The following is a 17004-nucleotide window of genomic DNA, read 5'->3' as shown; positions in this document are numbered from 1 at the left end:
AGATGATGAGCTTGTGTTGCACAACATTTCTAAAGGCTATGCAATTGCATGAGAAAACAGAGTGATGGCCTCTACTAAATAGAGGAGCATCCCATCAGCTTTTTATAGGCTAGGCCTACTAAACTTAGCAAAAAAAGAAACATCCTCTCACTGTCGACTGCGTTTATTTTCAGCAAAGCTAACGTGTAATTATTTGTATGAACATAAGATACATAAACGGAACAAGTTCCACAGACATGTGACTAACAAATAGAATAATGTGTCTCTGAACAAAGGGGGGGGTCAAAATCAAAAGTAACAGTCAGTATCTGGTGTGGCCACCAGCTGCATTAAGTACTGCAGTGCATCTCCTCCTTACGGACTGCACCAGATTTGCCAGTTTTTGCTGTGAGGTGTTAACCCACTCTTCCACCAAGACACCTACAAGTTTCTGGACATTTCTGGGTGTAATGGCCCTAGCCCTCACCCTCCATTCCAACAGGTCCCAGACGTGCTCGATGGGATTGAGATTCGGGCTAGTCGCTGGCTATGGCAGAACACTGACATTCCTTTCTTGCAGGAAATCACACACAGAACGAGCAGTATGGCTGGTGGCATTGTCATGCTGAAGGGTCATGTCAGGATGAGCCTGCAGGAAGGGTACCACATGATGGAGGAGGATGTCTTCCCTGTAATGCACAGTGTTGAGATTGCCTGCAATGACAACAAGCTCAGTCCGATGATGCTGTGACACACCGCCGCAGACCAAGACAGACCCTCCACCTCCTATTCGATCCCACTCCAGAGTCAGGCCTCTGTAACGCTCATTCCTTAGACGATAAACGTGAATCCGACCATCACCCCTGGTGAGACACAACCGTGACTCGTCAGTGAAGAGCACATTTTGCCAGTCCTGTCTGGTCCAGCGATGGTGGGTTTGTGCCCATAGACAACGTTATTGCCGGTGATGTCTGGTGAGGACCTGCCTTACAACAGGCCTACATGCCCTCAGTCCAGCCTCTCTCAGCCTATAGCGGACAGTCTGAGCACTGATGAAGGGATTGTGCGTTCCTGGTGTAACTCTGGCAGTTGTTGTTGCCATCCTGTACCTGTCCCGCAGGTGTGATGTTTGGATGTATTGATACTCTGCATGTGTTGTTACATGTGGTCTGCCACTGCGAGGATAATCAGCTGTCCATCCTGTCTCCCTGTGGCACTGTCTTAGGCGTCTCATAGTACGGACATTGCAATTTATTGCCCTGGCCACATCTGCAGTCCTCATGCCTCCTTGCAGCATGCCTAAGGCACGTTCACGCAGATGAGCCGGAACCCTGGGTTTTCATAACTGTGTCCTAAGTTTTCATAACTGTGACCATAATTGCCTACCGTCTGCAAGCTGTTAGTGTCTTAATGACCGTTCCACAGGTGCATGTTCATTATTGAACAAGCATGGGGAGCAGTGTTTCAACCCTTCACAATAAAGATCTGTGAAGTTATTTGGATTTTTACGAATTATCTTTGAAAGACCGTGTCCTGAAAAAGGGATGTTTCTTTTTTTTGTTTGAGTTTATATTTACTTCTCAACTTTCCTAATATTAAGCACATCGCTTATCTTTAGAGCAGAAATATAGCCTACCTGGCTGGCATGAAAATGGACCACGGGAAAAACGTCCTCCATTCGCTATTTAAGTGCGTAGATGACATGTAATTTCCCCCTGCCCCTGTTTCAAGATACATGGATGATAATGGTCCATTCAAAAAAAAAATCACATTATTTAGTATATGTAAAGGCAAGATTAAATCAAGAATAGTCTGATGGTGACAATATTAGCATATCACTTGTGAATGATGCCAGTGTAAGGCAAGAAACGATGCCTTTTTGTGTGCAACTTCTAATCATAGTCGCACACCTCATGTAGCCTAGCGCATATGCCTATATGTTTTGATACGTTTTGTATCACAACTAAAGTGGCCAAATAACTTCTTAAAATGAAGCTCATTAATCTGCTTAACAAGGGGTGTAGAGCCTAACTGGTATACAGAAGCAGCGTGTGAGTTTCAAGTTTGGGGAAGATAATTTTCACCATAAAAATTCACCTTTTATAATAAAAGCATTACATGCATAATCACATTTGTGGTCACTTTTGATAAGGCTGTTTTCCCGCTAATGGGACATTTGCGCTTATAGCCTACTTCCGTGTGCACATTGCTGCACTTATAATGTGAAAAAAATTGCCTATTAGTTTATCAATTTTTTTTAGCTAAACCTTGTGATCTGTTGCATCTGCCCCATTGCGTAAAAATATGTTTTTGATGCTAGTGGGTATATTAATTTGAGATCTATCGCATCCCACAACTGTCCCACACTATGTTTGGAATATTTCTTTCTCGCACAGAAGGGCAAGTTGACCAATAGAATAGGTCAACTTTTGTACTAAGGAGGATAGTAGATTGACATTTAAAACATATTTTTTATTTAACTTTTATTTAACTCAGTTAAGAACAAATTCTTATTTACAATGACGGCCAAATCCGGACAACACTGGGCCAATTGTGCGCCGCCCTATGGGACTCCCAATCACGGCTGGATGTGATACAGCGTGGCTTCAAACCAGGTACTATAGTGACGCCTCTTGCGCTGAGATGCAGTGCCTTAGACCGCTGCGCCACTTGGGAGCCCGACATAGGCTAGTGCTTTTGCTGTTTGTTCGGCCTACTCATCTTGTTGGCTGATGAACAGTAAATGTGAACAGTTCTCCCAATACCTTCAATATGCACCTCGGAATTGGATAAGAACGCTCGCAGTTGCGACCCCGATGTCTGTCTGCACTTGTAGCCTGTGAGAAATACCCGATCAGGTGATGGAGAGCCATTTGAGTGAGAGGAGCTGCGGAAATTTTAGGCAATATCAAGTGCTTGTCAAATTGTGAATAGGAGATTGATGAAGTGTGTACAGCCTGCGCAAAAAAAACAAAGCAGAGCTCATGCCTTTTCATGTGACTTTTTTCAAATAATCATTAGTCACATCATGCAAAACATACAGCCCAACGTTTGTAGAGCAACTAAAGTTACATTAATAACTCTAAATTAAGCATATAGGAGTACCTATTTCTTAGTTAACCACTCAACACAGAATAGCCGCGTGTGCACACTCCCTCAATGGTTGGAGAAAAATATTCAGCTTTATTCAATTGAATTCTTCATACTATAAAATAATGCCACGGAATTCTAAGCAAATCTTGTCTGCTAAATGCACTAGTGTAGCCCACAGCCATATGGCATAGCTAGATCAGGACCTGACTTCAGGACAAGTCTTCTGAAATAGACTACATTTTCTTCATATCATGTTTCTTTAGAACTGTCTAAAATAATGGATTTATTGTGAATGTATAGGCTATATTACATGTATTTATAAGACTTTTAAAAATGTAGACGTTCCAAAGGTCTGCATCAGTGGCTTGAAGGCTGTGTGTGGAAGCCAGGAGATTCTAAATGTGTTTGTTAATTAACGGTCAGTTACCTTGAGACCAGCAGTTGTTTGCTTGACCATCACTGGCTGACAAAATGTTGTGACCGCCACAGCCCTATAAATGACACTGGTATTTCACCATTTTTCCAGAGAAGAGGCCTTAGCTACATCACCTCCATGTAACCTGACTGTTGCAAGACTGCATCCTAGTCATGTTATTAATCATCATGCTGAGCTCCTCAACAAATAGATTGCTCAGTTGACATTGCTCTCTCCTGTTGATCTAGTCTAGTGTGTTTCATCTTGCAAGGCAGGATGATACTACTCCGTGTACTACTTTTATGTTCTATCAGAAAAATGTACATTCTCAATTGAACGTACTAGCGACGAATTCAATGCATCATATTCCCTCTTTTCCACTAGGGTGCTCCAGAAAAAAAGATAAGCCTCTTAACAATGAGCCTGTCCTTGGATGTGTCCCAACTGGTACCCTATGCTCTACATACTGCATTACTTTTGACCAGAGCCCTAGATGGGAAATAGGGTGCCATTTGGGACTTAACACTGAGTGAACACCAACCATAGTCTGAGTAATGTAGTGACAGACAGAGTAATGGGAGCAGATCGTTTTACAGGCGTAATTGCAGCTGTATGCGTTATTCATGTGTTTCCTGTTGCATGTGTGTCTGAGTATTATCCAGTGGAGGGATTGTATGTGTGTGTTTCCATTACAAGGCTGGGACTGTCAAGACTGACCTCAGAGAGAACGATCCCCTGACCCCACACTCTCGAAAGCTTGCACACACACATACTCGCACACAAAAACAACACACAGCCTACACTTACACACACTAACACACACTCCATCCAGCACCACTGGTCAGTGTTCCCTCTCTGCAGAGGAAATGTCTTTATCAAGTCACATCGGCAGTAATTTACAAGAACAACATTTCACTCTGCACAATGCCTCACTGACTAGATTATATTTAGTGGTGGAAAATGTTATTAGAATTACTGACTGGGGTACATGCTGTGCTGTGGAGAAAACACACTGGAGTGTAGCAGCACACAGACACATGATTGTGTTTGCTCTGAACACCACATAGAATAAAACATGTGGATACCGGTATGTTCCTTGGTATTTTAACACACTCAGAAAACAAGGACTACATATTTTCCATCAGAGGCTGTTACGTTAATTATTAGGAATAGACTAGTTCATCTATTTATATACCTTGAAAGTGATCTATAGACAAGGTTGGGTAAACTGCAAACCACACTTTGGTTTGTCCACTGACACCAATTAGTAATATTAGCATTTTCAAAACAAAGTAAATGCTGATTATATGTTTAGTCTGTGCTATTTGGGTACCTTGAGATGTCCCTACCCAATTGAAGTTGAAATGCAAAATGGTTAAGGCTAAGGTTAGGTAAGGGTTATGGTTTAGGGTAGGAAGGTCCCAAGCATTCGGGATGGTATTGACCAATATTTTTTTTCTCTCCAAACAGGATCTGGTCAGAAAAGGGATCCCACATCACTTCCGAGCAATAGTATGGCAGTTGCTATGCAACGCCCAGAACATGCCTATCAAAGACCAGTACTCTGAGCTGCTGAAAATGACATCACCATGTGAGAAGCTGATTCGCCGGGACATCGCCCGGACGTATCCTGAGCATGACTTCTTTAAGGAGGACAGCTTGGGACAGGAAGTACTCTTCAATGTTATGAAGGTGAATGCTTCATAGGTTTGCAGAATTCCAGAAAAGTTCCCACGAGAATCTTCAAATCTGGAACTCTTCAACCGGTATTTTGAAAAGCCAGATAATTCTGGGAAAGTAACTGGAATTTTGCGACCCTGGTGCTTTGTCTGAAACCTTTATCCTCAACAGATTGCTTTACAGTGTGCTCTGGAGTTGGTTTAGCTCTTTAGCGCTGACGCTTTCAGCACATACAGGTAACTGTCAAAATAATGAAAACACTCTTGTCAATGAGGGATACAAAGTATATTGAAAGCAATAGCTTCCACATAGGCATGATTCCTGACTTAATTAAGCAATTAACATCCCATGCTCAGGGTCATATATAAAAATCTGGGTGCGCCATTATTTTGGTTACCATGGCTGTGTCCCTATAGGATGACAATGCCCCCATCCACAGGGCACAAGTAATCACTAAATGGTTTGATATGCATGAAAACGATGTAAACCATAAGCCATGGCCATCTGTCACCAGATCTCAACCCAGTTGAACACTTATGGGAGATTCTGGTGTGGCGTTTGAGATGGCGTTTTCCACAACCATCATCAACACACCAAATTATATAATTTCTTGTGGAAGAGTGCTGTCGCATCCCTCCAATAGAGTTCCAGACACTTGTAGAATCTTGAAGATGTTCTGGCTCATGGGAAAGGTGGGATACATAGTCAGTTGCACAACTGAATGCATTTAACTGAAATGTGTCCTTCGCATTTAACCCAACCCCTCTGAATCAGAGAGGTGCGGGGGGCTGCGTTAATCGACATCCACATCACCGGTGCCCAGGGGATCAGTTGTTGTGGGGGTTAACTACCTTGCTCAAGGGCAGAACAGCAGATACTGGCACAACGCCCTATTAAGACACTTTATTTTGATGTTTCCTTTATTTGGGCAGTTAACTGTGGGTGGCTGGGTGGATATACACTTAACTGGAATGAATCCTGGACTCATCTTTCCTGTCTTCTACTATCTGTCCTATTAGCCTGGTCACGGATCTGTTTGTGCTCTTGGCAGGATAGCACAAACAGACTAGTACTCAGTTTACTGTCCTGTCAATAGAAGATGAAGAACAATATTGCGTTAGAGCTGCTAATTTTATTTTTCTCATTAGCCAGTGGCAGAATTGTTCAAGAAAAGCTGTTTTTTTTTTTGTTGTTTTTTTTCACCTTTATTTAACCAGGTAGGCTAGTTGAGAACAAGTTCTCATTTGCAACTGCGACCTGGCCAAGATAAAGCATAGCAGTGTGAGCAGACAACACAGAGTTACACATGGAGTAAACAATTAACAAGTCAATAACACTGTAGGAAAAAAAGGGGAGTCTATATACATTGTGTGCAAAAGGCATGAGGTAGGCGAATAATTACAATTTTGCAGATTAACACTGGAGTGATAAATGATCAGATGGTCATGTACAGGTAGAGATATTGGTGTGCAAAAGAGCAGAAAAGTAAATAAATAAAACAGTATGGGGATGAGGTAGGTAAAAATGGGTGGGCTATTTGCCGATAGACTATGTACAGCTGCAGCGATTGGTTAGCTGCTCAGATAGCAGATGTTTAAAGTTGGTGAGGGAGATAAAAGTCTCCAACTTCAGCGATTTTTGCAATTCGTTCCAGTCACAGGCAGCAGAGAACTGGAACGAAAGGCGACCAAATGAGGTGTTGGCTTTAGGGGTGATCAGTGAGATACACCTGCTGGAGCGCGTGCTACGGATGGGTGTTGCCATCGTGACCAGTGAACTGAGATAAAGCGGAGCTTTACCTAGCATGGACTTGTAGATGACCTGGAGCCAGTGGGTCTGGCGACGAATACGTAGCGAGGGCCAGCCAACGAGAGCGTACAGAGCGCAGTGGTGGGTAGTATATGGGGCTTTGGTGACAAAACGGATGGCACTGTGATAGACTGCATCAAATTTGTTGAGTAGAGTGTTGGAGGCCATTTTGTAAATGACATTGCCGAAGTCAAGGATCGGTAGGATAGTCAGTTTTACGAGGGTATGTTTGGCAGCATAAGTGGAGGCTTTTTTGCGAAATAAGGAAGCCGATTCTAGATTTAATTTTGGATATTTCCCTATATGTTGCATAGCCTTAGCGCACTACTTTTGACCAATGTAGGAAATAGGGTGCCATTTGGGCATTGAGTTGCAGCCCCAAAGTGCTTGGCTCACCTCTCTTGACCATGATCCGAGGTCACTTCCTGTTGTTGCAGGCCTACTCTCTGGTGGACCGGGAGGTCGGCTACTGTCAAGGAAGTGCTTTTATCGTCGGACTGCTTCTCATGCAGGTAATGTCACCGTCTACCACACGCACACACACGCTGTCTACCCGATAGCCTCGCTCACATAGAAAAACATGCTGTGTCATTGGTCACATGCAACTTGCCACTACACACATTGACAGACATGTTATATAGATCAGAGAACATTTTCTAAGAGAACTGTGTACTGAGAGTTGTGTTTTTCATGTGATTATCTTGTACTATGGTAGATATTTTGTATTGTGATGTGTGAAATGTGTGTTTTATGTATATGAGGAAGACATGTTTTGTTGATGGTTTCATAAAATTGTGAAGTCTCAAAGGGCTGGTTTCCCAGATACAGATTAAGCCTTGGAACGGACAAAAAAAAACTGCATTGAAGGTATATTTTAGTCCAGCACTGGGCTTAAAATGTGTCTGTCCTCTAGCCTAGATGGTGTGAGGAAGTATTTTGTTGAAGGTTAAATGAATCTGCTTGATGATCTCATGATGATGATGTTGTTTGGTGTGTGGGTCTCCCTGTCACTAGATGCCAGAAGAGGAGGCGTTCTGTGTCTTTGTGAAGCTGATGCAAGACTACAGACTGAGAGAACTGTTCAAGCCCAGTATGGCTGAGCTGGGTCTCTGCATGTATCAGTTTGAGTATATGATCCAGGTAAGACCTGGCATGGGTTCGGAACACGATTGAATGACAAACCTTTACAGAGCATTATTGATGCACTGTTAGATGATCCTTTAACTTTGATTCATTGAGACAATATCATGAATAACAACTTTATATTTAATAATTTAGCAGGCACTCTTATCATAAATCAGTCAGTGTCACGATGGGTCATATCTATTTATGATTATATATTTTAATTTGATCTATCTCTGTCTCTCTTTCTCCCAACGCCCCCCTCTCCTTCAGGAACTTCTCCCAGACCTCCATATCCACTTCCAGGCCCAGAGTTTCCACACCTCTATGTATGCCTCTTCTTGGTTCCTCACCATCTTCCTCACCTCATTCCCTCTCCCTGTTGCCACCAGGATCTTTGATATCTTCATGTTAGAGGTGAGTCCAGTTAAAGGTGCATCCCCATCCCTCAACTGTAGACCAAAATAAGTGGCAGGGCTGCCATTTTTCTGATAAACAAATCCCAGATTGTAGCTTTAAATAATTATTTCTGATTTACTCATGTTTGACAATCTACTTCTAGTCTACCGAGTGAGTCCAGAATATAGTTTGTATTACAGCAAACACAATGGGCTGTGAGTAAATGCAAGCATTTGGCACCCTCTGGTGGCCTTGGTCAAAAGCACATAACTTAAAATCTTATGGACTAAAATTCGATTTCACCTCTGTAACGCAGTGCTTTTTTTGTCGTAGGGTCTGGAAATAGTGTTCCGTGTGGTACTAGATAACGCAATGCTATGATAATGCAACGATAATGCTTTGATCATGTAATATTTGTCTCAGGGTCTGGAGATAGTGTTCCGCGTGGGGCTGGCCATCCTACAGATGAATCAGGCAGAACTTATACAGCTTGATATGGAGGGAATGTTACAGGTAAGACTGAGCAGCCATAAACATTGGAATAACAACCCTGTCTGAGTTAATGCACACAATTATCAATTCAATACACTTTTTTCATCCCTGAGGGTCAGTTATTGCCAGCAGGCATAAGATGCATAATCTGGTCCCAGATCAGTTTGTTCTGTTGTGTCAATGACCGTAAGAGTTGCCTGGACCGCATAAACTGATCTGGGACCATGCTATGGCATACAAATTGAACGACAAACACACTCAAAGTTGCTTTATGTGAGCATGTATGTCTGGTCCTCACCCATTGTCTTCCCTGCTCTGCTGTAGTACTTTCAGAGGGTCATTCCCCACCAGCTGGAAAGTGGACCAGACAAGGTCATCTTGGCTGCTTATAATGTCAAGTATAACGCCAAGAAGATGAAGAAGTGAGTAGTACAATTCTGCTTGCTCTCTGGGGTCTAGGCCGGGTTACTGGAGATGGATGCTTGAAGCAAGTACAACTGTTGTCGGTGCTCTGTATTGATGCTGTATGACTCCTGTTTTCAGGTTGGAAAAGGAATACACTACAATCAAAACTAAGGAGATGGAGGAGCAGGTGGAGATTAAGGTGAGTGGTGGTGCAGTAGGCTACGTTTTTAGTTCGGCAGTAGTACAGTGCGCTCTTATAGTTATCACATCAGTACAGCTCCATTTGATCATTATAAGCAGTTGATCACTATAACCGCACTCTCCCTAAGCCGAGTGCACTGAACTTAAAAAGCCAGTTGTGTATGATGTTTGGAATAATTATTGTGTGTGTTGCGTGTCTTTGTTTTGCAGAGGTTGCGCACAGAGAACCGACTGCTGAAACAGAGGATAGACACACTGGAGAAAGTGAGTGAAAAGGAGGAGGAGAAGTTGAACCATGGCTCTCCTTGCCATCCTATGTCATGACACCAGTCATAATAAGAAACCATGTTATACCAGTGAACGCTTGTCGTGGCTATTCACACAACAAAACCATAACCCCCTACATTAAACCATCAAGCGCTTGTTCATGCATCTCTTGTTGGTCACTAAAGACACATGGCGTAGTCTTGTTGTTACTAACTGGGCTGTGAGTGTTGTCGGTCCTCCATTGATATGCATGTCTCAGTCTTGAGATCCACACTCAGGACCAGTTAAGCCAGACGCTACTCTAACAGTAGCTGGCTGTGGAGCGCCACAAGGCTACATTCTGGGGCTCTATGTAATTCCACCGGACACTAACTAACTAAAGCTGTGAAACGCTTGACAGACTCACTGTGAGAGTGATGGCTGTACACTCTAAGATAATCCAGGGGAGCACTGCATGCCAGAGTACACGGCTGCCTTTGATGTGCATGTTGTTGGGATCCTCCTCTGTTTGTCAGAGCACAAAGATACAGGCATTGCCAGGCCTGGCCAGAGTACCAGGGCACCATGCAGAGGCCTGAGTAGCTGTTCCAAATGACCAGGCTCTGTCTGGGACATAACCACTCACCCATATCACAGTATCGCTTCAAACAACAGTCGACGGCTGCAACGTCATACCCAAAATATTAACTGGAATGACACAACAACTTCTAAAACTTAACTGTGTGGCACGAACCTAAAAAGCATGGCTTCATCTAAACAACTGTTATTTTGCTGTTTTATAGCTAACTTCTAATGATGCTTTTCCTCTTAGCCCCATTCAGCCTTAGTCTTCTGCTTTGCCTGTCTGAAACTCATCACCATGTTGTCTCTCTCACCACCACCACCTAATTCTCACTTTGTCACCACTTTATCCCCCACAACCTTATCACGGCGACTTATCACCACCACACCTGAAGACCATGTTCCTTTTCTACCTCCGAAACGGTCTAAATTACTAAGACACTATGGGGCGTATCCTAACCTCTCCCATTGCCAGCAGCATACCACCCTGCATACCACTGCTGGCTTGCTTCTGAAGCTAAGCAGGGTTGGTCCTGGTCAGTTCCTGGATGGGAGACCAGATGCTGCTGGAAGTGGTGTTGGAGGGCCAGTAGGAGGCACTCTTTCCTCTGGTCTAAAAAAATATCCCAATGCCCCAGGCCAGTGATTGGGGACACTGCCCTGTGTAGGGTGCAGTCTTTCGGATGGGACGTTAAACGGGTGTCCTGACTCTCTGAGGTCATTAAAGATCTCATGGCACTTATCGTAAGAGTAGGGGTGTTAACCCCGGTGTCCTGGCTAAATTCCCAATCTGGCCCTCAAACCATCACGGTCACCTAATAATCCCCAGTTTACAATTGGCTCATTCACCCCCTCTTCTCCCCTGTAACTATTCCCCAGGTCGTTTGCTGCAAATGAGAACGTGTTCTCAGTCAACTTACCTGGTAAAATAACAGATAAATAAATTGACAGCATGGCTAACTGAAGTGGAATTTAAGATTTATCGAATTGTTCATAAATAACGTATAGACTTAATCGGTTGCCAAAATGACGGAGGAAGGACAATGAACATTGAATTTCCCTTTTCAAAAACAAAATCAAATGTTTTGTTTATATTTAGGTTATAACTGTGTTAATTGCTCTCTCTCTTTGCTTTATCTCTCTTGTGGATATTTCTGTTTTGTAGGAAAGTGCTTCATTGGCAGATAGATTGATCCAGGTATAAACTTTATTTTCTCCTCCTTTACCCCCCCATCTCACATTGCAATTTTCACCACTTAGATTTCTCTATATCTCAATGTAGCTTTGCATGCTCGTAATTTTACCTTTAAATGATGGCACAATAAATGTCTTTGCGATTACAGTATTTTCTTTTGATCAATTAATATAAAATGAGGACATTGAAATCAGAAAAAATAATGAATCACCCAGCATGCGCATGTATCTCGAACCATGCCAAAACAAAATGCTTAGAGCTATCAATCAGTCAACCAATAAGACTGTCAAAACATTTGCAGAGAAAAAAAACAGCATGCGTTTCTAAACTCCAAATCCCACTTTTATATTATCTTTGATTTGCCCACCCCTTCCGTCCATCCCACCCCCGTGGTGCACCCTGCTCATCCTACCCCTCGGTTGGTTATGTCCTAAAGGGACAAGTGACACGTGCCCAGGAGGCAGAGGAGACCTACCTGGTCATGCGGGAGCTGGCCACGGTCAGGCAGCAGAGCGAAGAGGCCACAGCTCAGCTGGAGCTAGCACAGAGCACCATCAGGGATCTCCAGCAGAGACCCCTATTGGTAAGGAGAAGCACAGTGCCCTAGTTGAAGGTCCTGTATGGCTCAGTTGGTACAGTGGTGATCAGGGGTGTCGTGCACCCCCAGAATCTGAGGGGGCACAATGTGAGGATAAGCTTAATTCTATGTAAAAAAAATTATATATAATAACTGCATATTTAAACATGCCCCTTGAGCTGTCTGTAACCTCCTGACTGGTGTGTATTATTATATATTTTTTTTATATAAAAAAAAACACAATTTTTACAAAAAATGCTTCTCTGCCTTAATCTGGGCAAAAGATTGAAAGGAATGTGAATCTTATTCAGTAAATTTACTAATTGCCTGCTTTCCTAAAGTCTAGCAACCTTGCCATCAGGCATGCCATCTAAGTTAGACAAGCTACCTAATAGAACTTGATTGATGGTCTGAAATGTCTTCTTGGTAGCTACTTATGAGGTTGGGAGATTGGGAACCTATCTGGGCTAGCTAAAGACAACTTCATACAGTTGATAGGTGGCTCGTAGTATTACAGAGAAACAACAAAATATATATTTGTATTTAATTTTAAACAGGGCAGATCTGATGGGGCACGTGCACCTGTGCCGTCTCTGGTGGTGATGGGATGCAGGAGACACAAAAAATGTATGTGAACGTATGTTCTCACTGTACTGTAAACTGCTTTGGATTAAAGTGCCTTCGTAAATGGCAGTTATTACAGTGCCTTCGTAAATGGCAGTTATTACAGTGCCCTCAATGGGAGGGGTGATCACCAGGTCTGGCCAATTGAAATGTGTACATTGCTTAGCACTAAATCTGCAGTGAGTGATGGTCACAGTGGATATGGATTCTCCCTACCTCTCCACTGCAGAATGCACTCGCTCTCTCTCACTATACATAATGATCCTGTTTTCATGCATGCCTGGAAATTGGGACATGCTGTTTGACACAGTTCAGCCACCTTTTTCAACCATTAACATACTCCCAGGAAAGGATTCATGAATTTATAAGCATCTGATGTATGGGTGTGGAATGGATGGTACCCTGGCCAGCAGGACCCTCTCTTGGTGCTGTATATCCATTGGCAAAACAGACCCCTTTTAATATTGATGAGGGGAAACATGTTGAGATGATAATGTCTGCACTGATGTGAATGAAGCAGTGTTTTACATAATGTGCTGCTATATCCATTAACCGTACTTCTTGGTTTATTTTAGAGGAGTTGTGAGCAGTTGAACTAGGTAGCTAGCAACGTTTTTTGTTTTACAGTACTACAGTGTATTTGAGATATAGATATTTTCAGTTGAAGTTGGAAGTTTACATACACCTTGGCCAAATACATTTAAACTCAGTTTTTCACAATTCCTCACATTTAATCCTAGTAAAAATTCCCTGTCTTAGTTCAGTTAGGATCACCACTTTATGTTAAGAATGTGAAATGTCAGAATAATAGTGGAGAGAATTATTTATTTCAGCTTTAATTTCTTTCATCACATTCCAATTGGGTCAGCAGTTTACATACATAGACTCAATTAGTACTTGGTAGCATTGCCTTTAAATTGTTTAACTTGGGTCAAACATTTCAGGTAGCCTTCCACAAGCTTCCCACAATAAGTTGGGTGAATTTTGGCCCATTCCTCCTGACAGAGCTGATGTAACTGAGTCAGGTTTGTAGGCCTCCTTGCTCGCACACGTTTTTTCAGTTCTGCCCACAAATGTTATACAGGCTTGAGGTCAGGGCTTTGTAATGGCCACTGCCAATACCTTGACTTTGTTGTCCTTAAGCCATTTTGCCACAACTGTGGAAGTATACTTGAGGTCATTGTCCATTTGGAAGACCCATTTGCGACCAAGCTTTAAGACTGGTGTCTTGATGTTGCTTCAATATATCCTCATTATTTTCCTACCTCATGATGCCATCTATTTCCTGCAGCAAAGCACCCCCACAATACGATGCTGCCACCCCCGTGCTTCACGACTGGTACAGTGTTCTTTGGCTTGCAAGCTTTCCCCTTTTTCCTATAAATATAACGATAGTCATTATGGCCAAACAGTTCTATTTTTGTTTCATCAGACCAGAGGACATTAATCCAAAAAGTACGTTCTTTGTCCCCATGTGCAGTTGCAAACTGTAGTCTGGCCTTTTTTATGGCGGTTTTGGAGCAGTGGCTTCTTCATTGCTGAACGGCCTTTCAGGTTATTTCGATATAGGACTAGTTTTACTGAGGATATAGATACTTTTGTACCTCTTCCCTCCAGCGTCTTCACAAGGTCCTTTGCTGTTGCTCTGGGATTGATTTGTACGTTCATCTCTAGGAGACAGAACGTGTCTCCTTCCTGAGTGGTATGGCGGCTGCGTGGTCCCATGGTGTTTATGTATATTGTTATACATTACATTTATATTGTTTGGAGACAGTGTGATTTGATTTAGCAGTTATTTCAAGATTCAACATAATGTTCCTACTCAGAGACCAACCTTAAGGACACTGCCGGTTTCCCGGAGTCATATAAAGCTCTGACTCTAGATCTCTTCCTTACTCTCTTCTTGTTCTCTCTCCTTCCTCCTGCTTCCTCCCTGTGTAGAAGGGCATCCCGCGCTACACAGAGGAGTCCATCCTGCAGCTGGAGAGAGAGCTGGTTCAGGCCAGGCTAAAGGAGGCTGAGTCCCAGTGTGCCCTCAAGGAGATGCAAGACAAGATCCTGGACATAGAGAAGGTGTGTTACCTGGCTCAAACTGTCTATCATCAATTCACACACTGTCACGGTGCCTCCTAGTCCCACAGCTCTGTCAGGCATTCTGCCTGGAATAGGCAAACGTTGTGGAATATTGCAGATGTAAATGTCATGACTAGACTGGACATGATTCCTTTTCTACATGTAGAGACTAGTTTTTTTTAACGTAAATATTTATATCTGAAAATTCCACAATGTTGTGCCCTGCTGAACGCATCCCTTTTACTTTACTGTCCCGTGACATAAGCATCCTGAAGTTGTCTTCTCAGTCATTGTTTTGGTTGCCTGTCCCCCAGAGGAACACATCTCTGCCAGATGACACCAACGTGGTGCGGTTGCAAGAGGAGCTGATAGCAGTGAAGCTGAGAGAGGCTGAGGCTGTGATGGGGCTGAAGGAGCTCAGACAACAGGTCAGAGACCTGGAGGAGCACTGGCAGGTGAGGATGAACATATATTCTCCACACCATACACACACAAGGAAGATTCAAATACATTAACAGATAACATTTTATTGGTCACATACACGTGTGTAGCAGATGTTACTGCGAGTGTAGCGAAATGCTTGTTCTTCTAGTTCCGAGTGCAGTAATATCTAACAACTTCACAACATGTACCAAATACATACACATCTAAGTAAAGAAATGGAATTAAGAATATATAAATATATGGATGTGCAATAAAACTTTCCTTCTGTAGGTCTATAGTGTATTGAAACTGATGAACTTAAAATAAAATTTGATATGTGTTTGACTTGACTAGCTCAGCTGTACCATGAGTACTCCTGCCCAAGACACAGCACTAAGAGACCCAGAGAGGATTAACATGAATATCTTGCTCAATCTCCATGTGTGTATGAGTTGAGGACTGCTATTTTAGGTGTGTCGAGTCCGAACATCTTTGGTTGACTGTGTGCTCCCCCGCCCCCTCTCCCCCTGCTCCTACAGCGTCACCTGGCGCGTACGGCGGGCCGCTGGAAGGACAACCCTAGGAAGAATGCTGTGTCTGAGCTGCAGGATGAGCTGATGAGTGTCAGGCTACGGGAGGCTGAGGCCCAGGCAGAGCTCAGAGAGACACGTCAGAGGATGATGGAGCTGGAGACACAGGTCAGTCAGACAGACACACACAGCTCAGCCTTTGGAGAAATATTAGTAGTGTACCAATTATGGCTGTCAAATGATTCAAATAATTGAGTACATTTTTTAATTTGATTATTATTTAATTTGATTATTATTCTAATTATTCTTCAGGCATTCTAAATGAGTGTGACTATAGTAAAAAAAGAACAAAGACCTTTTAAACATGTCCAACAATGTTATGAAAACACTGTAACCATCTGTCCTGTTCAGATAACTTTACACACATAGGCCTCCACACTCGCACTCTCGCTGGGCGAGTTAGTTTTGTATGGCCTGGTGCTCCGGGTGGGCGGAGTTTGCACATTTTAGGCCATTCCATTTGTCCTTAAGCGAACTCTCCACCCACCCGGGGCACCTGGCAATACAAAACGAACTCGCCCACTTACTCCCGTTCTCACACACATCCTCTGTTACACACACACACACAATCATACACACCCCACCTTTAGAAATATCTCTGAGAAGCCTATTCCTTTTCAGTTCTTCCTGAACCATCCAAATGTGTGCATAGCCTAGTCCGTGGTCAAGTTATCAGGTTGATAGCTAGCTAGTTAGGTAACATGACTCGCTAGCTAAACAATGTTTATCAATGTAGTTTAAAATGGGCCGCGACATGCTCATGAATCCGTGGCAGAAAGAAAAAATATAGCTCCCGTAATATTGGGCAAAACTTAGACAAGATTTTGGCAAGAAGCACAAGGTCTTCAGCAATGAAGGCACTAGCATTGACCGTAACTGTGTTCTGTGTTGTGTTCTGCGCTTGAAAGGGTCCGTTTGGCAATATATGCGCTTAAAAGGTTCCATTCTGTGAAATGGAGATGCAATTAACGGTATCAAACATTTTTGCTGTGTGTCATGCAGCCCTAGTACCAGTGTATCTTCACATGCATGTGTGAGAGTAAACAAATGGCCCTTTCTATTGCATTGTTCAACCACTAGGGGTAGCAGAGGTACATAT

The 17004-nt window shown here is 43.0% G+C and overlaps 1 protein-coding gene across 4 annotated transcripts in view; it reads left to right on the top strand.

Moving 5' to 3' along the window:
* Positions 1 to 17004, top strand: part of LOC118393086 (ecotropic viral integration site 5 protein homolog) — a 61870-nt gene that overhangs the window by 31287 nt on the left and 13579 nt on the right. For 3 of the 4 annotated variants that reach the window (XM_035785378.2, XM_035785388.2, XM_035785406.2), the window contains 13 exons: positions 4958 to 5179; positions 7414 to 7488; positions 7991 to 8116; positions 8372 to 8515; positions 8921 to 9010; positions 9314 to 9411; positions 9533 to 9593; positions 9806 to 9859; positions 11589 to 11621; positions 12055 to 12201; positions 14761 to 14892; positions 15207 to 15347; positions 15855 to 16013. In XM_035785378.2, the coding sequence (XP_035641271.1) occupies positions 4958 to 5179; positions 7414 to 7488; positions 7991 to 8116; positions 8372 to 8515; positions 8921 to 9010; positions 9314 to 9411; positions 9533 to 9593; positions 9806 to 9859; positions 11589 to 11621; positions 12055 to 12201; positions 14761 to 14892; positions 15207 to 15347; positions 15855 to 16013 (1482 nt within the window). The remainder of the gene's footprint in view (positions 1 to 4957; positions 5180 to 7413; positions 7489 to 7990; positions 8117 to 8371; positions 8516 to 8920; positions 9011 to 9313; positions 9412 to 9532; positions 9594 to 9805; positions 9860 to 11588; positions 11622 to 12054; positions 12202 to 14760; positions 14893 to 15206; positions 15348 to 15854; positions 16014 to 17004) is intronic. The other variant, XM_035785397.2, reaches the window with a different exon arrangement.

The sequence above is a fragment of the Oncorhynchus keta genome, chromosome 1 (genome assembly GCF_023373465.1).
Source record: "Oncorhynchus keta strain PuntledgeMale-10-30-2019 chromosome 1, Oket_V2, whole genome shotgun sequence".
NCBI classification, from domain to species: domain Eukaryota; kingdom Metazoa; phylum Chordata; class Actinopteri; order Salmoniformes; family Salmonidae; genus Oncorhynchus; species Oncorhynchus keta.
Note: the sequence above shows the minus strand (reverse complement) of the source record. Positions and strands in the feature narration are given on the sequence as shown.